This window comes from Porites lutea, chromosome 2 (assembly GCF_958299795.1).
Source record: "Porites lutea chromosome 2, jaPorLute2.1, whole genome shotgun sequence".
NCBI classification, from domain to species: domain Eukaryota; kingdom Metazoa; phylum Cnidaria; class Anthozoa; order Scleractinia; family Poritidae; genus Porites; species Porites lutea.
The window spans coordinates 38382050-38406206 of NC_133202.1; the positions used below are offsets into that span (position 1 = coordinate 38382050).

The 24157-nt window shown below is 39.0% G+C and overlaps 1 protein-coding gene across 2 annotated transcripts; it reads right to left on the minus strand.

The window, feature by feature from the left end:
* Positions 1-381: 381 nt before the first annotated feature.
* Positions 382-23948, minus strand: LOC140928560 (inhibitor of nuclear factor kappa-B kinase subunit beta-like). 2 transcript variants are annotated; one of them, XM_073378320.1, is made up of 28 exons: positions 23749-23948; positions 22217-22324; positions 21001-21210; positions 19274-19343; positions 18850-18938; positions 18108-18197; positions 17657-17695; positions 17306-17391; positions 16414-16472; positions 14766-14814; positions 13707-13839; positions 13548-13612; positions 12960-13092; positions 12437-12536; positions 11504-11535; positions 10436-10527; positions 9254-9355; positions 9099-9148; positions 8740-8798; positions 8196-8308; positions 7090-7130; positions 5685-5784; positions 5196-5292; positions 4811-4858; positions 4080-4153; positions 2772-2825; positions 1907-1958; positions 382-1335 (listed from the first exon to the last, which is right to left on the minus strand). In XM_073378320.1, exons 1-28 carry the CDS (start codon positions 23770-23772, stop codon positions 1276-1278), a joined length of 2229 nt encoding a protein of 742 aa, XP_073234421.1. In that variant the 5' UTR covers positions 23773-23948; the 3' UTR covers positions 382-1275. The 2 variants fall into 2 exon arrangements, with proteins under 2 accessions (XP_073234421.1, XP_073234420.1); XM_073378319.1 differs by having other exon boundaries at positions 23704-23948.
* Positions 23949-24157: the final 209 nt, after the last annotated feature.

Consider the following 24157-nt stretch of genomic DNA (forward strand, 5'->3'; position numbering starts at 1 on the left):
TTTATTTATGACATAAAGACAAAAGGCTATACAGAAATCGGCATTAATGTATTCCTAGGGAAAGTAATGGGTCTCTTCACAAAAAAGGTTAATTTCATCCCTTCTATACAATACTACTGTCACCACTTACCTACGCGAAAGAAGAAGGGGTCTATAAAGACGCAAAAAAGAATCAGGCCAATGTCCAGTTATCTTGACAGTATAAGCTTAGACAATAAGGGATTTTTTTATTTGGCCGAAAAGAGAATTTTTTCTTGCGGGGCAAACGAAAGAAATCCTGAAAGGGTCTTATCCATGTCGCTTGCTCGCTCGCAGATTCAGCGATATAATAATACTTTTTCCAAGTTCAAATTCTGTCTGACACAGACGAAAAACCATCTATAATTTAAACTCCTTTAATCATCTTTAATTTCAACTAAAATAATCAGGTGGTAAGGTTAGAGAGACAGACCTGCTAGAGGACACTAATTCAAAAGCAAAATTTAAAAAGCTGGACTCCAAATATGGGTAAATTAGAGAATACTCGGCTCTCATTTGCATGTCATTTAATGACAAAAGGGCTTATAATATACCAATACTTTACTCTTTACAACGCACTGACACAAAAGAAGCGGTGGTGTGTCACCATAGTAGTTAGCTAAAAAACAGTTTCAAATACAATTAAAATCGTCTCTTAAACTAAAGAGATCGCTCACTTCGTTGGCCACTTTTTTACTCGTGCACGGTTGGTGTCACGTGACGGATTCATCATATCGTGCTTCTTCTTTGTAATTTTTCGGGGTTCACAACCAGTATACAATACTAACTATGGTTCCACGGCAGCTAAATTTCAAAATAATCGTATTTCGAACATTATAATGCCTAGGCTCTTAACCAATCAAATCAGAATTTGCATTACATAGCAATGATAGGTGTCAATAGTCCATAATACAAAAATTCTGATTTAGTCTGAACAACAACCAATCAACAAAATTGAATAGTCCAGTTTCGAATCAAAAATTACCGCTGAATACAAACATTAACGACACATTCATACAGGGTTAGCCTTGATGTGAAGTAAAATATTCAGAAATTCTGGCAAGTAAGTGTTTGAAATTTGAATATACACAATAGACAGAGTAATAAACAGGTCTTTTTCTCGTTGGAATTTGTGAATATATTACTTCAGATGGAGGCTAAGCCTGTAAAAAATGCTTCTTCACTTCTTTGATTCAGCGGTCATAGCGAACTCGAAAATGGGCTATTCTCGTAAAACAAACGCATCTCCATCTCTGTTTATACACTTGCTGTGTCTTCGCAATCACTTTCATCCTCCAAAAAGTCCCATTCAAGAGCCTGAAAGAAAATGATTGCTGTTTTAAACGATTTAAGCTCTATTATCGGCACTAAATGTCAGGTGGCAATGTCATTACATGATCAAACACAAGGATTAAAAGCTCACGATGATAAGAAAAAAGATCTCCGAGGACCTTAGTTTAGCTTTTATATTTCTCAGTTAGTACGTCCCCTGTGATTGGCCAACTTTGCTTGTCCTATTCTACTGTACGGGCCGCTAAACTTTAAGGACCTCCCAAGCGCCCAATAGGTAATTTCCGAGTTGCTTCCAACCTCTCTTTCAAAGTTAGGCTAAGTGCGCAGCCATTGACATGAAAACAACATTTTCATTCTCATGCAAATGAAACTCATTATAACCAGAAAGAAAGGTTTTCTATTTAGCCTCGCTTTGAAAGTGAGGGTTTCCGGGACTCAGAAATAGCCTATTAACCTGGATCTCGTTTTTTGCACCAGGGCCAAAGTCAACGAAAAAAATAAAAGTCGGTCCGCACATAACTTAAAGTAAGGAACTCGAACACGGTTACTATCTGAAGAGTTACTTATGCAGCCTTTTTTACGAAGAGTACAGTACCTCAAGGTCATTCATTTGATCGATTTTAAGTTTGTTTAATTCTTCGGCAAACCTACAAGTCATAAAAAGTGTAATTAGTAATATGACAGTAAATAATATTTGTAGCGTGCGAGCAAGGTCTCCACTTCGAGTGGTGTAACTTCGAGCGTATTTTGTCACGATATCCCCTGAATGGAGAGCTTGAGAGTAGGCTATGATATTTGGTGCCTGGTGATCTTTAAGTAACTGGGGGGCCCGCTAATACAGTCCCAAAGATAAGAGAGGGGCCGGCCTTGAAACTAATTTTCTCCGCTCTGTAGGCCTAAGTTTGGCCGGAAGTAAGGTGCGGGCACTGAACCCCTGGCTCACCCACCACTGCTGAAGCGTTACGTCTTGACAGAGCCTAAATAAAGCACGAAGGGTAACTGGACACGATTCAAGGAACTGTAATGTAACGCCCTTTCCTCCACAGAGGCCTCTTTCGCGCCATTATACTCGCGCCGAAACCGGAAGAGGAGACGAAAATGACGCGAAGCGGGGAAAGAGGGAGGAGGGCGTTTATGGAGACAGAGGGCGCGATCTACTCGAGAAAAACGTCAGGGAATTTGAAAGCAAGAATGAATAGGAAACTTTCCACCAAACGTGAAATGAATTTCTGAAATGTGAACAGTTACAACGAAAATCCTGGGATGTGAACAAAATCAAATGAGACAGACATTCGGTTTACCTTGCGAATGGATCGCGCCCATAGTCTTTTGCCTCGCAAACTACATGTACATTAAGGACTGAAGGCGCGCTTTATTTTGACTCATTAAACTATTTGCTCACGTAACGTTTCTTGCATTTGATGTACTCTTAATCACAAAATGCGTAACTTTTGCCTTACTTTTCAAAATTTTTGCAACTTTCCTCCATGAGAACAATAGAATCTGGACTGCAACTGGAAAAAAGAATAAGTCTTCAGTAACTGGCTACTTTACTTAATTTTCCTCTAGATAACTGAGAACCTCTCTATGGGTACCCACCGACATCGTTTTTGTCGCTCGTTTTTCGCCGCAAATCGTCAGTTTCTCAACAAAATCGTTGCATATTAAGAATTGTGTTGCGTGGTAACGCTACTAGCAAGCTCGAGCAATCAGGACCATTACAGAAACGAGGAAAGTAAAAAAAGTAAAGAGCTTTAATTAGCAAAAGAAAAACTGTGAACGGACAGCGCACTCTATGGCATATTTCTTTGCCTTCATCGTATGACTAACGTCAAACTTGTTCGCGATCGTCGCAACTTACATTTCCCGGGAAATAACCAAAGAGAGTCTCAACTGAAGACGCTTAAACTAATGTAAAATACTTAGCGCGACGCTGACAAGGAGGGCTTCTTTGACAGCAACTATAACCCCAGAGCAGAACGGGTAGTCTCGTACTGTTTACTAGTGTTTAAAAGGTAAATTTAGTGCACACTATACTACTAACTAGGCTCATGTAGCAGTTGCTCGGAAGAGAAGTCACCAATGGTGCCTAACCCTGACCCCAAACAATACTGAAACAATTGAAAGAATGACATGTCATTGTTTCCTGCGACCAATCAGGAGAGACCTTACGAGCAGCTCCTACACAACGGACTAACTACCAATAGGTACATTTCGAAATAATTAAAATTCATACTTGATCGTTTCTTGATGTTGCGGAAGGATGTGATTACCAAATGACAAAGGACTAAAAAGACTCTAACAATACCCAGACCACATAACAAAAGCAAAGCAACAACAGTTTCCGCAACATCCACAAACATCCAAAAAAGAAATAGCATTGACATTCAGGGATATATAATTCATTTCTTTTGTTTTATTCTCCTCAGCCTCGGAATCAATTATGAATTTTGATAATTAGAAAGTGCTGGCCTATTAGATCTGGAATTTTTGTGACACTTGTGACTGTTACATTGGGCAGCAAGGTGGTGCAGTGGTGAGATCACTAGCCTCTCAGCAATGTGGCCCGGATTCAAATCCCGGCATCAACGACATATATGGGTTGAGTTTGTTGTTGGTTCTGTCGTGTTTCTTCGGGTATTTCCGGTTTTCCCCTCCCTAAAAAACCAACACTTCCAACTTGCAATTCGATCAGGACACGTTTAAACGAGTTGTTAAGAACTCCTATGTCCTTGGTGGGTAAACAAATTACAATTATAATTACATACCAAGAGGACGTGAGCGAGGAAAGGGAAGAGTACGATCCACTCGATGTACGACGCCTGTCGTGTCGCCTTTGTTTCTAGCGCGAAGAAAGAGAGAAACAAGAGAAGGAATCACACCTATGGACAGTCTACTAACGCAAATATTGTGCACATATACTGTAATCTACAACTCGATGACGGCACAGAAGTTATTTAGCGATAGAGCGATTTTCGTTTGACCTTGAAGAATAGTTTCGGTAAGTGGCCGTTTTTTGTTTTATCAGTCAATTACTGAAAAGATCAAAACATGAACTCTTCGTTTTCCCACCAAAAGAAAACCCATATATGGAGAAGGCATTGTTCGATTGTATGCTACTTGAGGAGTATGTTCTTCACAACCAACATTAATCATCAAGCGCGCTGTTTTTCGTCACTTTAGAAACCAGAAGGAAGCTGGACTGAGTTAACTTAAAAAAAGACCTTTCGGATCGTTATTGTCGACGTGCCGGTCAGCTATTGGCCAATTTTTTTTCCTGTCCCCAGTAACAGTCCCAGAAGTCTTTGCAAAAGGTAACTTGGCCCAGTTCCGTTTTCCTTTCTAACGTGTTCCCTGCGTGGTGTGAAAGGAGCGCGTTACAAAACCTACAAGGGAAGAACTTGTGGCCGAAAACCAACAACCTACACGCTCACTCAGTGAGTAAACAACAAATGAAGGATCAAACAAATACAAAATACGATCATATCAAATCAACAACCTTTGATTGAACTAGTTTCCAAAGATCAACTTGTCTTTGTCTTTGCATCTGGAAGAAAAACAGAAGCAGTCAGTTTTCATGTTTCTCTCAGGCCAGCTACTTTTAACATAAATAGTTTTCTTTTTCCATAGGAGAAATGATCGGAAATGTTCTTTACTGGCCTTGTCTCTGCACGGCCTTTCTCAAGGCCTTCTCGGTCAATGCCTTTCAGGGACAGATCCGAGACGACCTCGCAAACACAAACTTGCTCGGACCACGTAACCCGAAATGCATAAGCCTTGCGAAATAGTCAGGCCAGGGGACGAGATAAGTTTCAAACTTGGTCGGTAATTGAGCGAGAACAAGAGTCCCTGATAATAAGTACCAGCTAGGAATATAAACAAACCTCAGCAAGATCTTCCGATTGTTCCACAAGTTTAGATTTTTTTTCTTGAAGACGTGTCATGAGACCGCGGATTTCCTTCTTGCAGGAAATAACTTTGCTAAAAGTAAGTAACAGAAAATAAAGAACCATCAGTTAGTAAGGTCTTTACCTGGTCAAGCACTCCATTGCTTTCACGGCAAAAAAGTCGCTGTCATTGCAAATTTCAGATCGCTAAGTCGTTTAAAGGCTACGAGTTTACAACGTTTTATCGCTGGGTGGGGACTGCAAACGAGTCTGCCTTATTACCAGATTGACTTCGAGACGTGAAGTGAGCGCACAGAAATGCGTCATAATCATAACGGTTATAAAACTACAAGAATCCATCTTTTACCTCATTTTTAGAGGTGTATATCAATTGGGGCTATTTTCTAAGAGTTTGCTACTACGACGAAGAAAAAGCAACTTATGTTTAGGTGTGGTTTTATTAGGCAAGACTAGGTGTTATTGTACCTCAAATGAGTAAAAATATCCTTGTGAAGCTTTTCTCTCTGGGCAAGAAATGGTAATATAACTGCAACCATTTTTTGAGAATCCGAAGGTCGCCTGTCACCTGTAAAATGACGTTGTTAAAAGATCATTGGGATAATCTAGGCTAGACGGTACTTTAACCCAAGAAGATCATTTTGAATACTGTTTTCTGCCTTCCCTGTTAAATACCTTAGCCTTTTCCTTTACACCAAGGAGAATATACCAGAGATAAATATATCTACCATTCTACATGTCTTTTTACTGCGCTTTAGAGGAACTGGTAATTATAATCAAAACATTTTTCCACATACGATCGCAAGTTTCAATACCCAAGTGTTTCTGTATTTAAAAAGAAATAGAGAGCCATCTCGTAATCATACAGAGTATAATACCAATTACCAATGGGCTGAACATGATAGACAAGGTCCCAAACATCTTTCTTAACTCACGCTCGGTTAGAAATAACTCGTGAATTCCCATTATGGTAGATCTTTTTATTTGATTGGATTAACTGAATTCACCACAGTGAATCAATTCAAGACTGCCCCAAAGTGACATCAACCCCTTAATTACCCACCCAACCCGAGATGGGTCTGCGTCCTCTACACGCTTTGAACAACAGTTAACTTTTGAGAGCTTGAGGCTGACCTAACATACGTTTGGTTTCGCAAAACCTCTCTCAAAGATTATAATCGATCCTTGATCGACAACTGCCGCCCGGTTAGAACAGTTGGATAAGCGCCGGTCTGCTGGGCGGGAGGTCGCGGGTTCAAACCCCGGCCAGACCAACACTCGGGGCATTTCACTGCGCTTTGGGAAGACATCTACAAACGGTTAGACTTTCTAATCTTCTCGGATAAGAACGATAAACTCTAAGCCCCGTCTCAAAACTCTTGCATACGTAAAACTCTCTGGGAAGCTTAGGAATTCACACACTGTTCGTAAAGAGTAGGAGAAGTAGGCCCCGGTGTGGTGGTCTATCTCTCATGGAGGGAGGGGCTGTTGAGGTAACCCTGCCAAAATTGGCGAACCTGAGTAAAAAAATAAACAGACCTTAACCGACGCGATAATCGATCGTGGAAGACCTCTAGTCGATTACAACGGAAATATACAAAGATTTACAGTAGACAAATAGGAATATTAAGACTTTAGTGTTCGCCCTTTTTTATGAAATGGACTCAATATGCAGCTACTGTACTCATGAGGATAGTATCGCCCGTTCTCATGTTAATGTTGGGAATGGACTGAGATTTTATACGGTCAATCTTCTTGGCCCAACTAGTGGACCGTCGATTATAATGGAAAAAGAATTCCATTTATTTTTAAACTGCGTGCAAATTTCGGTAACAAACGTAGGCTACGTTTTCTAACTTTTCTAACCACTAACTTTGTCTTAAGTCCTCATAAAGTTGAACAGCTTGATCGTACCTAGGGTTAAAAATAATGTAGTAAAGAACAGTTGGTTGAATGACCATAGCAATACGTTGATTACAAACTTAATATTAGGGAGCTTAAGCAACTACGACGACGACCACAACGACGACTTAAAAAAAACCAAATAGGTTTAATGATCAAAACAACAGCTCTGCACGTACATCACGCTTTTTACTACATTTCTTTGACGACCACTGCACGACATCGACGTGAAACCTCCTAATTTGACGTATTATGGAGGAAGTGGACATACGACGACGAATTTTCCTTCCTCTTTTTGAACCTGAATAAAATCCTTAAGAATTCAACTCCATGAAAAGTGGCCTGCATTTGACATATTGAGCAGGTCCAAATAGACGCGATTAAGTTTGAAAGAACGCAAATTCATTTTTTTTATCGACGTTTTCACTGCCGTCGTCGTCGCCTTGCTTAAGGTGCCTATTTTTAGAGTTTGGACAGAATAGGCCATTTGCACGATGACGTCATTTTACTACTACGACCAGAATCCTTTTCGTTTTTTCTTTCACATTTAAATATGGTCATCCCAGCGAGGTTTCAATAACAAAAGCCCTAATTTGCACAAAAAAGCAAAGGCCTAAGGGATTCTGGTCTTAGTAGTAAAACAACGTCATCGTGCAAACAGCCCATTCCAATTGCCTATTCCAGACCCAAGAGGTTGAATAAATTCTTTGAGCGTGATCTGATTTCCTAAAAAAAAGGTCCAACAGGCGACTCATTCAATGCAATTATAAAACTTCAAGAAGTATTTCAGGAGTAGAAAAAAAAAGAATTTAAAAGGAATTTTTAACGGCCCTAAAAGAAAATGTATGAATGTGTTGCTTGAATTTTCCAGTAATTCAAGAGCAATGGCGTTATGAATAAGATAAGGCATGAAAAAATTGCAAAATGGTTTACAATTTACAGTGTGTCAATGGTCAATACAGTCAATAGTGTTAAAATAAGTGCAGTCTGGCAGTGATTATTTATGTTCATCGATTGACACTACATTGAATGTTTGTGATACGCAAGCAGTTGTCAATACTTCACAATTTTACCTACATTCCATCCAGTTTAGACTTTGAGGGTGTCCCGCTTGAATACGGACTTTTTTGTAGCTCAAGCACTTTACTCTGTAGCGAAGATGTTAAATCCTTGAGCGGTGTTACATCATCCTGTAGAATATTTAAAATAACGATTACTGACTTTTTGAAACGTCTTTAAAAAGATGTAATTATGATTTCAGCGAAGCCAAAAGTGAAATGATGTTCCAAGTTCCATTCTTGACAGACGTAGTATAAAAGAAGCTCTAATCCTGACAGACGGAAGTTCCATTCTCGAATGAAGAAGTTTCATTATTGAAAGAGGAAGCGTCATTCTTGATAGACGAACATCCATACGTGACAAACGAGATTCCATTTTTGACAGGTGCAGTTTCATTCTTGACAAACGCAGTTTTTTTTAAAATAGTTCCATTCTTGACAGACAAAGTTCCATTCTTCAGTTATGAAGATCTACTCTCGACAGAAGAATTTACATTATTGACAGACGAAGTTCCATCCTTGACAAAATATTCTTAAAATAAACAGCACAATCTTTCTCTTACATTCTGCAATGATTCCACTTTTTTCTGCGCCCTTTTCCATCCCCTCAGAATCTTGTCATCTGACAAAAGGATAAAACCATCTACATCAAATACAATTTTTTTTTTCAAATCGTGGGACATCTGATAATCACTGAGATTTTCATCAGGTTTCTCAACCGTAGGCTATAGGGACAGATGAAGGTAGCGTGGCATAGCGCGAAGAAAGCTCGTTTTGTTCATCCCTCGCCCTTACCGCTAGTTGGGTTTGTTTTCTGGGATTCGTAACCTTATTATCTTTACTTAAATTTTTCCTTTCAGACATTTTCTTGGCCCCAGCGAACTAGTACCGCTACCTTTACACTCAGACGAGTGGCACTTACTTTTCATGATGCTGATATTTTCTGCATAACATTCTAAATCTTTCTGTAAACTGAGAAAGAAGAAAAACATAAATTTCAAAGGTATTTGTGGATGTGAGGTCTAAGAGAGACCTCTTAGTGAGACTAAAATACTTACTTTTTCTTCTAAGTTATACCTTAATTTGAAAAAGTCTACTTTGGCCTCTAGTTTATGTAGTTCCGTCATAAGGGCATCCTTCAACTGTCCAAGTTTAGAATTTAGATGCAACAATGAAATCCTGTAAGAAAAATTGGAATATGAAACAAAAGGCAGTGAGCCTACTGCGACAGGTAGATTAAATCACACCTACAAAACAAAATATTAAGGTTATTCATTTTCTAAAATGCTAGTTATCACAAATGAACTAACAACAAGAATATTTTAGTAAAGCAATTCGAGATACTTTGATTTAATTGAGGTTCATTTTAAGCTTGAACTTTCGATTTGGTTGCGGAATCTTTACTAATGGAGTTTGATGTTTTGTCACGTGAGCTTTACAAAAGCATTCTGATCCCGAGGAAGGAAATTTGTTTCCTTTCAATACGGCAAGAAAAAGAACATATTTCTTCACTGATATTTAAGTAATGAACAAGAGATAGCGTGTAACCTGTTAGGTTGCTTTCGACAGAAAGATTAAATTAATAAGTAAACAATTTTATATGAGAAACGATCTTAAATCGTTTCCATCTAAGAATTAACGGCATCTTTTGCTTCACTTGATGTAAACAACTATAGCCCGTAGTTTGAGGACGTCTTACCGCTCGTATATGCTTCATATAGTTTCTCTTAGATCTCCTTGTGACCTCTCTTTTTCTACTCATATTATATGTTTGTATTGTGTGGCAAGTAAATAAATAAGATAAATTAAATAAGCGTTCATGCAGTAGAACTGCAGCTTTTTGTTCGTGATCTGGCCCGGACGTAAAAGGTAAAAGGAATCGAGTTTTATCAGTTTTCAGGTAACCAACTGTTATTAATGTTGTAGGGCAGCTCCACACAGGAGCTAAACTCAAACGTTTATGAGTTTTAGAAAGGTGCAGTGGTAAGAGAGCTCTCTAGCCTCCCACTAATGTGGCCTGGGTTCGAATCCTGGCGTCGACGCCATATGTGGGCTGAGTTTGTTGTTGGTTCTCTCCTTTGCTCCAAGAAGTTTTTCTCCGGGTACTCCGGAATTCCCCTCTCCTCAAAAACCAACCCTTCCAAATTCCAACTCGATCTGGAACACACGGAAACATTTCAACGGGTTCTTAAGAACTCCCAAAAGCTCCGTGGGTGAACAAATTACAATTATAAATTACAAGGTAATATTTCAACTCACTGAACTGCTCTGAAACCTTCCATCAACAGCCGATTGATCTTTCGCTGTTCTTGACAGAACTTTACTCCCTGTGCAAAGGCTCTTTTTAACTCCTAAAAAACCAACGTTATTTTGATAAATTTATGACTTGAAAAATTGCCAGCAAACACAAACTTTACACAACAGGGAGCTTAAGCAACGACGACAGCGACGGCAACGAGAACGGCAAAAGCAAAACAGCAACTTTGCACGTGCACATTTCTTTGCTTTGCCGTCGTTGCACGACAACAACGTGAAAGTGCCTAAATTCACGTTTTGTCGAGGACGGGAACACAAGACAACAACTTTCTTTTTCTCTTTCTGAATTTTGATAGAGTCCTTTAGCATTCAACTCCAAAAGCATTTGCCAACATTTGACGAAACAAACGAGATGGAACAAAGCGCGATAAAGTTTGAAGCACCGCGAATTCACTTTTTAAGTGATGTTTTCGTTGCCGTCGCCGTTGTTGTTGCTTAAACTCCCTAATGTGTTCTTGGTGCTTTCCACTGTTCCCGTAGAGACAAGTGGGAAGCTTAAGCTAAGACGTTTTTTAGTTACGCACGTCAACCGGAAGTGAGGCCTTTTCCCATATTCAGCATTTTCACATAGACCATAACGCACCTTGTTTACCCCCTCCTCTCCCCCGCCCCCCAAAAATTGAAAAACAATGGTTATGCAAAATTTGGGGGGGGGGGGGGGGGGTAAACAAGGTGCATTCTGGTCTATGCGAAAGTAGTGAATATACATTGACGCTACCAAATTTGTATTGCAAAGACGATTTGTCCCACGATTTGGGCAAAAGCATTGCCCAAGAATGCAAGAAGTCCACTTCTGGTTGACGTGCGTCGCTCATAAACGTCTTTACTCAAGCTCCCTAGTGTTAAATAACCAACGAACTAAGCAAAGAGTTAACCCAATTTGTAAAAAAAGCAGAATCTTCACTCTTGTCGTTGTTTGGACGAAAGATAAATCCAAATAATATTAGGAAACAAATTAAGTTCAAACGTACATTAATATCTAGTTCACACCACTGATGAAAACTATTTTACCTCGTATGACATCACTGTCTTAGGTTCGGTGACTGAAAATAAACATTAGAAAAAATGTTAGGTTTCTAATATAGACTCCCAGTATTATTAAAGCTAGTTTTCGCACGCTTGCCTTCATTGACGCCCCATTTTCTAACTAACAGCGAAAAATATTGATCATTTTAGTATTCAAGGAAGTTAGTCGGAACCACTATAGCTGACAGTGTTGCCTACTAAGAAATCTTTTTACCTACAACAATTTTTAAATTGTTTTCCCCAATCAGCCCTGAGAGCAAGCTAGTTCACCGACGTTCTTTACTAGAACCTCGAAAATGCATGGTCTATTCTTATTGCAAAAGAACGCAATTCCTTAGCCTGGGCTATGTACTAAGTGTGTGCTGCAGGAGATTCGGTTTTATTATTCCATTTTTAACACGCTTGTAATTAACTAAATATTTCCAAAATAAAAATTTCAAGCAAGGTGATGTGGATACCATCTAGAGTACCTTTTCTTCTCGTTTCTCAAACCGCACTTTGCAAAATGACATCTAGTGCAAGTATAGTTTTTGAACAAGTGTGAAAAAGATTCAATTGACGCAAGCAAATAAACCTGCTGGGCGGTAACATCGGACCTCAGAGGAGATGTCTACGCTGAGAGAGTCACAGTTATTTTTATGGAGGGAAAGCAGGGATAACGCACTGGTGAAAGAACTCGCCTTCCACCATTGTTGTTGTTGGTCCGAGGGATTTTTCCTCGGGTACTCAGTTTTTCCCTCTCCCCAAGAAACCAATATGTGCAAATTCTAGACTGACGTGACAGGTGTCTCCACTTAGTGTTGGACGCTAAAATAGAAGGCCACAGGTTTATCAGCTCTTGGAACTTTAAATTACCACCCACTCCAAATAACGTTACATGTGTGTAGTTAAGTTTCGGTTAATGTAATGTTATCTTACCCATTCCTTTCACTGTGGGTGGCATAGAATGTATTGGCCTTGCTGTGGAAAAGCTTTTAATATTTGTAGGCAGAAGCAAAAGTGCGCAGTCCTCATCCTCCTGTAAGAACAGCGCTTAATAAACAACATCAGTGCAAAGTCTATCGCCCTTGTACAGTACGTTACATACAAATAAACCCTCTGCGAGTGGTCATATTTTAAAACGTTTGGGGCGATCTCCAAGACCCCCACTGCTCACAATTGTCCATATTTCAACCTTTTAGAGAAAACCAGACCAAAAGGTGTGTTTTTCAGTGTCAACAAGAAATGGATTTTTAAATCAGTAATCGGTTCAGGATTAACCATAAAACGAGTACTTTCAACGAATCCTGAGCAACTGTTCATTGTAATCATGTGTATTACTCCATCACATTTCTCAAGATCTAACTGGTTTTTTTTTTAACATCTACCGCGGTATGAAAAGAGATATACACTGACTCTTTAACAAACACAGTATTGTGTTCAAAAACAGATTTTTTCATACCTGACTACTCTTCTTACAGATATCCATTACAGGAGTTGTTGGGTCCACAGTTTGCCCTGAATATGCTAGCAGTTGTTGGTCCTCTTTATCTATTTCAGTCACCTCATACAATTTCACTTGAAGATCCTCAATTCTATAAGAAGAAATTACTGTGATAAAGCTGCCAGCGTGCAACTTGTTATCATTTGCCTTTGACCATGGGCAGTTTATAACTACATTCTGTGACTTTCCTTCCAGAATTCATTTAGAATCGACCTTTTTGTGTTGAAGGACATCTCGTGAGAAAAGAGGTAACTGCAGTGTACATAATTTTAACAAGTTTCTGACAAAACATCCCGTTTAATATATATGCCTTTAATGTCTGGTAATAGATGTTACAGGTCAAAAAAAACTTCAGGTTAAAATTTTTTAACCTACTGGTAGGTTGTTTCTCAATTTTCTTTCTCTCCTAACCCCAATTTATGAATAATAAGGACCAGGAGACAAAAGAAATTGAAAATTAACCTAGGTTAGAAAATTTTAACCTGAACTTAATTTTCAGCTGTAACATAGACATATAATCACAATCTTGAAATATTTTAAACTCACGTTTCATTAGGGAAAACTTCAAATGACAACATCGTTGAAGTACTGACTGAGAATACATGTACAACCTACAAAGAAGAAAACGTTTTATCATTTATTGAGAGAATGGCAGAGATAGCAATTTAATTTCTAAAAGCCTTACAGATTGTGGAAATTACATACCATAGTCTTCATTATTTTTTCAAGTACATCATAACACTCCTTCTTTCCATTTTCCTGAACTGAGCCTCCACGCTCTTTGGGGTCCCAAAACAATAGCAGTCTGAGTAAGATTACAAACTTGTCTTGCAATTGTCTGTTACAAGAGAAGAAACTTTTAAAGGCCTTTATAGCATCAGAGCTTCTCACTAACACAAAATGTAACCCTCCTTAGCGGGGGCGGGGGGTTCTTCCTTCCTCATAATTCCCAAGAAAAAAGAAGAAAAGAAAGCCTGATACTCAGGCTGCACAAAATGCAAGCATTATGCCATGTACACCATGATTTGCTAACCTTTAGAACAAGGCAGCCGGTAGAAGTAAAATGTAAGTATTTAAGTTAGTGTTGTTACTGTACGGTGAAGCCCTCTCAACGAATGGTAGAGTATAGTACAAAGACACTACTAAATGATTACATCATAAACAAGTCACGGATAGCAGTGACGGATCCAGACCTTGAGATAAGGGAGGCGGGGCGGTCTTCTAAAAAATTTTTTCGGCCATTTGGGCCTCAGTTTGGTCCAAAACTAAGGGAGGCCGGGCCCCCCAGGCCCCTCCCCTGGATCTGCCACTGGATGGTTAAGTAACAATTTGCTATAGAAATAAAAGCAAAGGCGTAAAGCAATAATAAAAATGTACAATTGTAATGTGCCAAATCATCAAAACTTCACACTTGTCCATAAAAATAAACATCTATAAACCTATAAACATGCAGGTTTAAAAAGTTAATTTCACAGTATAAAGCTGGCGCAGCAACAGTAAAAACATTGTCTCCAGGTGTAATTTTGATGCGAGCAGAAGGATAACCATACATATATACGCGAACTGATCAGAAGCCAGGAGTGCTTGCTAGAGGATTGATATGACAGTACTTACAGCCCGACAAAAGTGCTACAAATGCAACAAAAACGGCAATCATTCTGTCAAACTAAACTTAGTTATGACATCAAAAAAGTAACGGGTTTGAATGACAATGTTGATCTGGTTTAACAACTGGTGTGTTGTTGTTTTCATTATCACAGTTACCTGCAGAGAGAATTGGGGGTTGGCAGGACAGACGAGAATTGTATTTCTCCTGAAAACAAAAATGCAACAGTTCATCAGCACATTAAGTTTGCATTAATATGTACAGGCCTTTTAGCGTTTAATATATCAAAGAACAAAACACGCATACTTTTTTGGAAAGCAAACACTAACGTTATTAATAACTATAACAATGGGGAATTTGTGACAATGTAATTTAAATTGAACGAGTTTTTCATATCTTGCTGTAAGGTAATACAGTGATAGTAAGGAAAAACATTAACAATGAAATATTAGTGGATTTGGCAGCAGTATATCATGAGATAGTTGAACAACTGCATGTGAAAATGCTGGCTATGAAATAAACCATCAACCTTGCAATCCAAAATTTTTGCGTTTGACCTCTGCAAGGTTCCGGTTACCTTCCAAAGCATTAAGGCGGTTTTGCGTATTGTGACTCCCAAAAGCTTCCATTTGGCCTCTACAAGGTTCCAGTTACCTTCCAAAGCATTAAAGTGCCTTTGCCTATTGTGACTCCTAAAAGCTTCCGTTTGGCCTCTGCAAGGTTCCAGTTACCTTCCAAAGCATTAAAGGGCCTTTGCCTATTGTAACTCCCAAAAGCTTCCGTTTGGTCTCTGCAACGTTCCAGTTACCTTCCAAAGCATTAAAGCGCCTTTGTCTATTGTAACTCCCAAAAGCGTCCATTTGGCCTCTGCAAGGTTCCGGTTGCCTTCCAAAGCATTAAAGTGCCATTGCCTATTGTGACTCCCAGAAGCTTCCATTTGGCCTCTGCAAGGTTCCGGTTACCTTCCAAAGCATTAAAGTGCTTTTGCTATTGTGACTCCCAATAGCTTCTGTTTGGCCGCTGGAAGGTTCCAGTTACCTTCCAAAGCATTAAAGCACATTTGCCTATTGTGACTCCCAAAAGGTTCCGTTTGGTCTCTGCAAGGTTCTGGTTACCTTCCAAAGCATTAAAGTGACTTTGCCTATTATGACTCCCGAAAGCTTCTGTTTGGCCGCTGCAAGGTTCCCGGCCAGTTACCTTCAAAAGCATTAAAGCACATTTGCCTATTGTGACTCCCAATAGCTTTTGTTTGGCCGCTGCAAGGTTCTGGTTACCTTCCAAAGCATTAAAGTGCCTTTGCCTATTGTGACTCCCAAAAGCTTCCGTTTGGCCTCTGCAAGGTTGCGGCTACCTTCCAAAGCATTAAAGCGCCTTTGCCTATTGTAACTCCCAAAAGCTTCGGTTTGTCCTCTGCAAGGTTCTGCTTTCCTTCCAAAGCATTAAATTGCCTTTGCCTATTATGCCTCCCAAATTCAGAAATGCAATCCAAAAACTTCCATTTGGCCGCTGCAAGGTTCCAGTTACCTTCCAAAGCATTAAAGCGCCTTTGCCTATTGTGACTCCCAAATTCACAACTGCGCGAAAACTAAATATCTTTTATTTGTAGAAATTGTCCTGTATAATACAGCTTTGACCATTAAAAGTTAACTGCAATGAAGAACAGAGTACTAAACCGGACAAAAGAAGAAGAAAGTAACTTCTCTACATAGACGTGAGCAGAAAATTAAGGAGGGCTTCAAGTTGAACAAGACAATTTGCCTTAAAGTTGCCATTAAAAGTTAAAAGTAAATCATGTTACTGTCTTACCTTTGACATCGAAGTAGGCACAGATGTCTTTTGGGTCTTTCTTTTGAATTTCATGGTGCCTAAGAAGAATGGAAAAGCAGCAGGTGACTTATATTGCAAGGTTTACTTAAGCTTTCACGTGAAATCAATGTTGCATAAATGTTTATTGTTCAATTTCTTTCCAGTGCAAGTTAACACAAAAAACGAACCTTCGATGAAAGGGGTTAGTTTTAAAACAGTGTTAGATCTGTCACTAAGGATGGGAGATGACGTTTTCTTCTGGCTACTATGGGTATGACCACCTGCTACTTTCATAGAAAAAACATACGAAAAAAAAAAACCGAAGAACCTCTAAGCTGATTCAATTCTTCGCGTACTAACTGCATATACCCCCACAATTTTTAAACTTGGAGACAACCCTGCTGTGGTGCTGCATCAGTGTGGGCGTGAAACAGAAAACAGCTAAAAATCACCAGGAAGTTTCTTTTTTCAATTTTACAAAATTGAACTGAATATCACTTATTTTATCACATTTTATTGTTCATTGCATTCTTATCTATTTTAACTATTTTTAACTGTTCATAATATATTTACATGTATGCTAATTTTATATTTAGCTTGCACTTGAAAATGACCTTTGAGAGGTCGAAACGCTGTGACTTTTTAGCTTTAACTTTATCACAAAGTGTATATCCATGAAAAATCTCATCAAGTGTCAATAAAGTGTCAAAATTGTCTTGTTAAGTTAAGTTTAAGTAGTAAACTGAACAACGTAAAAATACTGCCTACTTAATTATGCTCTTACTGGAAAAATGTGCACTCCTGCATTATACCCACTAACTTAAAACAGATACGTGGGATTACCGGTAATATGTGTTTGCGGCAAAAGAAAGTTTGCTTAATGCTTTCATACCATTGAACAGGAGAAAGTTCTGGCAAAAATGGCCTCATCCCAGTTATGCACTCAAACAAGATAGTACCTAAACTCCAGTAATCAACCTGCAAGAACACAACAACGTTGCATTGAGATGATCAGGATGTGATCCAAGATCACTCTGATCATAGCAAGTCAAACGAACCAATAAATCCACCCTGGGAAAGGATTCATCAGTTCATTTAATGCACCATGGTCAATCCAAGTGATCTCTGGCTGCCTGGCTAATCTCAGATGAGCGAAAAGCATTTGTCAACACAGACAAGTAATGAAAACAATTGTCATTTAGTTGCAGACATTCAACTGAACAGATAAAAAATCCTGTCATACTGTTTTTGTGTACTGCACTCTGTCCAACAGTTCAGGAGCCTGTAAGGAAAAAAGAATATAATTTATCCTTTGTAATATTAGGAGAGGCAATCTAAGACATCAGCCAAAGAGAGTAGCTGCTGCGCTGTACTCGGTTGTAAGACAAGAAGTTGAAAGCATCTTCAACTTAGGCATTGGTCGTAAGTATGTATTACATTGGATAGATAGCCACTGGATAGATATCTATCCAGGCCATGAAAATAGAACATCATCTGATGTGCCAAAACAGCTGTTTTGTTTTTTGTTTGGCTTTTTTTAGTTGGCAGGGCACCAGCTCGGGAATAATGCGGATAATATATTGGGCTGGGCAGCTCTTGGTGAGGTTAAAATGTAATAAAAATAAATTAAAATAATAGTCATTAACATTTATTATCAATATAGTAGTCATGAATATTTTTCAATGGGCACACACCAAATATTTCAGTGTTCCTACAAAAGTACTGGCTAGGCTTCCTTGATCAAGTTCTTTTGCATAACCAAGATCAATCAGTTTATAAACCACCTACAAAGCAAAGATATAAAACATAGAGAAAGGGAAATAAGGGTGAGAAGGTCACATGTAATGAAGGTGGAGGAGAGGAAGAATGTAAGGAGGAAAGAAAAAAGAAAGAAAAGACTGAGGAGTAGCCCCTCACTCAGAAGAAGGTTTGGCTTGTTAAGCAATCCTGGCCAATGAATCCCAAAGAATGAGCAGAGGGAAAGAAAGTATAAAGGAAGAAATGGAAAAAGGAATGACTCATTGAGTAAATAAATGAAGAAAGAACGAAAGTAGGGAAGGAGGGCAGGGAAGGAAGCATGTTTGCTGGTGTTGGTGGAGTTTTCTCACTAATTTAGTAACTAACTTTCTCCTAGGCTAACAACTGTCCAACTGATAAAAACTAAAAGAAATGCCTGATTGATTGATAGATTCTCCTGATTGAGTCATCCACTGACTGAAAGACTGAGTTACTGGCTAAATGGCTGGCCACTAAGTAGCAGGTTGGCTTTTGGGAATCAAATTAAAGGGATGGCCACTGGTCACTTGTCTAGCTGAAAATGTACTATTTTACTGGCTGGCTGCATTCAAGACTAGCTAAGTGCTTGATGAAATAACTGGCTGGCTGGTTGAGATAGTGAATGGTGGGCCAGCTGTCTGGTCAGCTAATTTATCCCACCTTCTTATCCATGTGACTTATTACAATGTTTTCAGGTTTGATGTCTCTATGAATGATTCGATGACCATGAAGAAACTCTACTGCAGCAGCTAAGGAAAAACAGCAATTACATTTACATGTATTTATTCTGAAGGTAACTGGGAGCCTTGTTGTTTTGGAGTCATAAATAGCCAGGGGCTGAAATATTTGAGTCTGAGTCTGATTTTAACTTCACTGTAATAATATATTAAGGATTATAATTTCATAACACCTAGGTTTCTTTACATCATGATAAGAAGTTAAATCAATCCATTTTTTAATGGTCAAAATGCTTAAAGGCAGAGAAGAATCATTGTTCCACAATTCTTCTAAATCTAATGGAAATTTAATTTTTACTGGAACAGTGTATTTCAGCAAAAGTCAAAATTATTGCAATATTCCTCACCAATATCAGAGGCAATCCTCAAAACTGTGTTTTCCCTCAGTCCGCAGCAACTCTCTGGTGAATTCAATACCTTAATTGATGAGGAAAACATGTTATTGATTGTTATGGATGTTGATACTCGATTAAATATAAATCTAAACCATCCCCCAAAGTAGCGTACATGGGTCTGGAGGGCTTTAACTAGCCATCGGTAAGATACACTAAGGAAGTAAAATTACTAGCCTGAGAAAACAGCTGACATTTCATGACACCACCACTGGTTTCCCCGTGAAATGACATCTGATAAACGAGCGCAGAAAGTCCATACTGATGATGCATCACTACCCAGATCTGGGTTAAGTGCTTCTTATTAGTAGTACCACGTGGGAAATTGCTTCAACCAATCAGAAGCACTACCAAGATCTGGGTAGTGATGCATCATCAGGATGGAATTTCTGCTCTAGATTCTCAGATGTCATTTTGAGGGGAAACCAGTAGTGGCAGCGTGAAATGTCCGCTGTTTTCTCAGGCTATAATATTTAATACTACAAATTATATAGCACATAGTCACAAGATTTTAAGTAACCAATCAGATAGCAATAAGGTTTTGTAAATTTGGCTCTTATAGCATAACACTTAGTTAATTAGTTAATTAATTAGTAAACAAATTAGTATTGGTTTTTTCCCAAGCTATATGGGTCTGACACATTTTAAATAAAGTTATCTGTCCGTCCTTCCATCCATCCATCCATCCATCCATCCACCCTTTGGGTATTCATGCAGGTTATAGCATAAGCAAGCAGATTACGGAAGTGAGACCGTTATAACTGCTGCCATTTTGTTGCAGATTCATACAACTTTAAATTTTAAGTTGTGCCTTGATTCCTCCTTTTGGGTGATTTAGATTGTTGCATTTTATGGCATGTTCCACAAGGCTCTCTTGCTTCCTACATCCCTGGGGTAAGTTTGATTCTAGCAAGCAGCTCAAGCAGATTTTAGGTTTTTCCCTGGGGTACCCTCATTGTCATTCGCTGGAGGAAGACTATTCAGTTTTGTGAACAGGTGGTTGAAATCCCCTTTCTTGTATTCCCTGTAGCAAGTTATGCCCTACCGCCGCTATTCTTCATGCCTTTAGTTTTACACCCCCTGCCCCAGATAGTCAAGCCTTCAACTGGGTTGAAGCCCCCATGCACCCCAAGCTGGCGGGTTTTTACTTATCTAATCAATTTCTCCGCAAACTCAGGGATCATCTTGCTCTCGTAGTGTCAATCCTTTGTTATTAATGCGTGGGGCACTCTGTTTGTAGAGGTGGGGCATCCATTGCTTATAACAGTCCAGCATTCTCATACAGCTCATAAAAGCATTAGGAGACTGACATTTGGACACTGTCCTCATATACCACACCATGCCTCTAACCACCTGACTAAAAACAGCTTTCCTGCTCTGTAAATCCTTTTTATCTTATTCCACATAACTACATAACCTTCACATGTTTCACTACCCACTTGGGTTTGGGGTTTTATATTTGTTTTAATCAGTTCTCTCGGGTGTATTTACTGGCATTTAAGTGTTCTAGTATTAGATAAGGACTGTCAGAACTCAAAGCGTGCGGCATGGTGGTTTAGACACTATAGCAAAACCAGTTCTATATAAATTGGCCAACTACCACCAAATTCCTAGATCCACAAAACATCCCTTGCTTAAAACTTGTATTTGAAAACTTGGGAAAAACTAATTTTAAATTTCACCTTTCTGAGATCTCCTCCAGAGCAGAATTCCATAGCCAGTAGAGGAAGCTCATCATCTTTAACATCCAGTGGTGGTGGTACATCTCTTGCTGACACAAGGTTAGGATGATCAAGCCTCTTCATAATGTCCACTTCCTGCTGCCAGCGTTTTCTGTTCCGAGAATTCAGGTCCAAACGACATCGCTTCAGTGCAACCTGTTCCTTGGTAATCTAAAATGACAAAACTAACAAATCAAATCCTATAGGAAACATGCAATAGGCTGAAGCATTTCAGAAAACAACAATAATGTAAATTGGTAAGTGGGAAAATGTAAAGAGCATAGTTGCTCATGTTTTATTAGAATTAGGTTCTCAAGACATGCAAGTCATGACTGTTAGTTTTGATCTGGAGACCTGAAGCAGTAAATCCTTATTTAAATGTCTTTGACCAACACTTTCTGTAATGAAATCAAAGCCTAATGATGGTGAACAAACATCACAGCGTTATTCTTTAAAAAAGTCTACTCCTTAAATGCTGTTTAAACCATATACAACACTGGGCCCACAGGAAGAACTGCTCTGTAGGACCTACAATGATGATGATGACTCAAGTGGCATGTTCATTCCTCAGAAAGCCAAGGTTTATATATAAGAAGGGCATGGATCACGCACAGATTGCAGTGGTCTGCAAACTTAGGTGGCCCAAATATACTTCTATACATCTGCTGGCATCCACAATGCTGTGGGGAGGGGTACTTCCTTATAAGAAAATAATGGGGATGTGCCACTGGATGGGATCACATTTCATGACTGGATTGACTATAATGGGCTGCATTTTCAATAGTTACTACTGCAATAAGGTTGCACATATTTGGATTTTTTGAAAGTTCTTCACATCTCGGTTGGCAAACGTACCAGAATGTTAATTGTACTGTAGGCCAGGTGAAAATAAAAGTGTTCTTCATTCAATTTTAAAAAATGGGTCAATTAGTTTTGGGATGACCTATTTCGAGGATTGATAAGGTAAATACAGTGACTAAGATAGAAAGAGATTATGTTGGGATCATGAAAATTAGATTTGCCCACTGAAAGTGCAGACTATGTAAGATGGGATTTATATTTGGCCACAAAAATGACTTTAATGGGGTAGGGGCTCTGAGAGGCCAGTGGCAAATACCCAAGTAAAACTGCTCTTATGCTACAGACATAACTGATAAATAAAATATTATATGGTCACCTTATTTTCATACAGCATAACAGTTCCAAAACTCCCAGACCCCAGACATCTTTCTTCTACCCACCCGTCCTTCGACACCTTCCTTTCTCTTCCATATTCCATCACCAGCTACTAAAGGTAAGCAGTAGATAATTAATGGCATCAAAAAACATGTACCGGTAAATGTACAAACATCCCTATTCTGCAAAAAGAGTGACATGTGAACAACAGGATACCCACAGATAACAGTGCTGTCAACTCTCCCAGATAATCTGGGAGACTCCAGATTTTGGACCGTATCTCCCAGTCTCCAGATTAGAGTCTTGATATCTCCCAGATAATCCCCATGTTGCTATTTCTTGTAGAATCGACTTTCAGACCATAAAATTTCAAATATTTGCGTTGTTTGAGCTACTGAAAACATGGAACATTTCCCAATAAATTCTGGTATGCCACTGTAATTTGAGCAATAATGTGGCTAAATATGAACTGTTTATGTGCTATACGTCGATTGGAATCAATGTACATTTTTGGCACAAATGACGTCGTCATTTGTCGTGTGATATGACGTCATCTATCATTTTTTCCCTGTTAATTCTCAATGTTTGATGACGTGGGCGGTTGACAGCCCTGAGCTAATCAACAACACGCTGAGATAAGACACTTACAGGACCATCACAGGACTGCACCAGTAGTATGTGGATCTCCAAAAAACTACTACACAAATGCATAGATAAACTTTCATCATAGTTCGTTGTTGCATCATCCACACAAAAATCAAATCTGACGTTAACATTTAATTGTGATAAGTGACATGGATGGTGAGGTGGGAGAAATACAGCTCCCAGTGGAGTGTATGTAATCTAGATATAGCAGCTAAGTGTATTTCCATTAGAAACAAATAATTATTAAATTCGACCATTTTTCCATAGGTCCACAGGTCCTCTACTTGGGTATAGTGACTTTGACTCCCTTCAAGGTTTAAAACAAACTCGTTTTCAGCCTCTCAAAAATAATCACCTTTAACAAAAATGCCCTTAATGTCCCACAATGATCCATTTCTTTCAAGTGCGTGACATCGTTTATATGTACCACAGGTTGCACATGCAAGCAAGTGGTAAAAGCGCGCTAGCCAAGTACAGAAGTTAAAATGTGAAACTGTTCTACAGTCCACAGAACAGGCCAATACACAAACGTACTTGTAAACCATCCGGGTAAACCTTTATAACTTCCATTTTCTTCCAAATCATACTTAATTTTAACCTTACAGAAATCAATATGATACGTATCACAAAGTACCAATGTTCAACAGCCGGTAAGATATTATTTACTGCATAGGGATTTTTGGCATGATTTCATAACTTCCTGATGCCAATAATCTTAAAGCGTTGAGCTTCCTAACAATGTAGGCCTTGTTAACCCTACCGAACAGTCAAAAAATTCCCCTTAATACATCGTCCAGGTTCATGTCTACCGGCTAAAATCCCCCAAAGTACTTAGTTATTTACCTCAAACTCGTTAAGTATCCCCGTGCACAAAATGGTTGAACTCACATTGTCAGATAAACAAAATAACATAGGACGCCTGTAACCTTAAATCTGGGTAACATTTCGTCAAAGAAAAATCAGAGGAGCCATTCATTCAGATAAGTGAACCACCATTCAAGAAAGACGGTTCAGAGGATTGCCACAAGGATCAAATTTAGCACACTGACAACATCCTCCATCATTCGGGTATCTCCCCTAAAGGCGGAAGTGGCGGTCAAACAATGAGCTCGGAGAGTGTTATGGGTAAAAATAGCCACTCTCTAGGGTAGTGTGCGTACGAACCCTATCCATCAAATAACTCAAGCCTGAGGATAGGGGTTGGTAGTCTTGGGCATAAAAAAGATTAAAACAGGTTTTCATCTATAGAGACAAGGCTAAGATTCCTTGTCGCAGTAGACTGCGAGCTGTCCCTCTT

Bases quoted from the DNA above. Each gene is read 5' to 3' on its own strand.
- LOC140928560 (XM_073378319.1), bottom strand. From the start codon at position 23,772: ATGTTATTTTGTTTATCTGACAATGTGAGTTCAACCATTTTGTGCACG. The intron at 12,537-12,959 runs GTATGAAAAAAT...CTGTTCTTACAG, and splicing joins TCTGTAAGAAGAGTAGTCAG to GAGGATGAGGACTGCGCACT. The intron at 4,154-4,810 runs GTTGTTGATTTG...TCTTCGCGCTAG, and splicing joins GGAAACTAGTTCAATCAAAG to AAACAAAGGCGACACGACAG.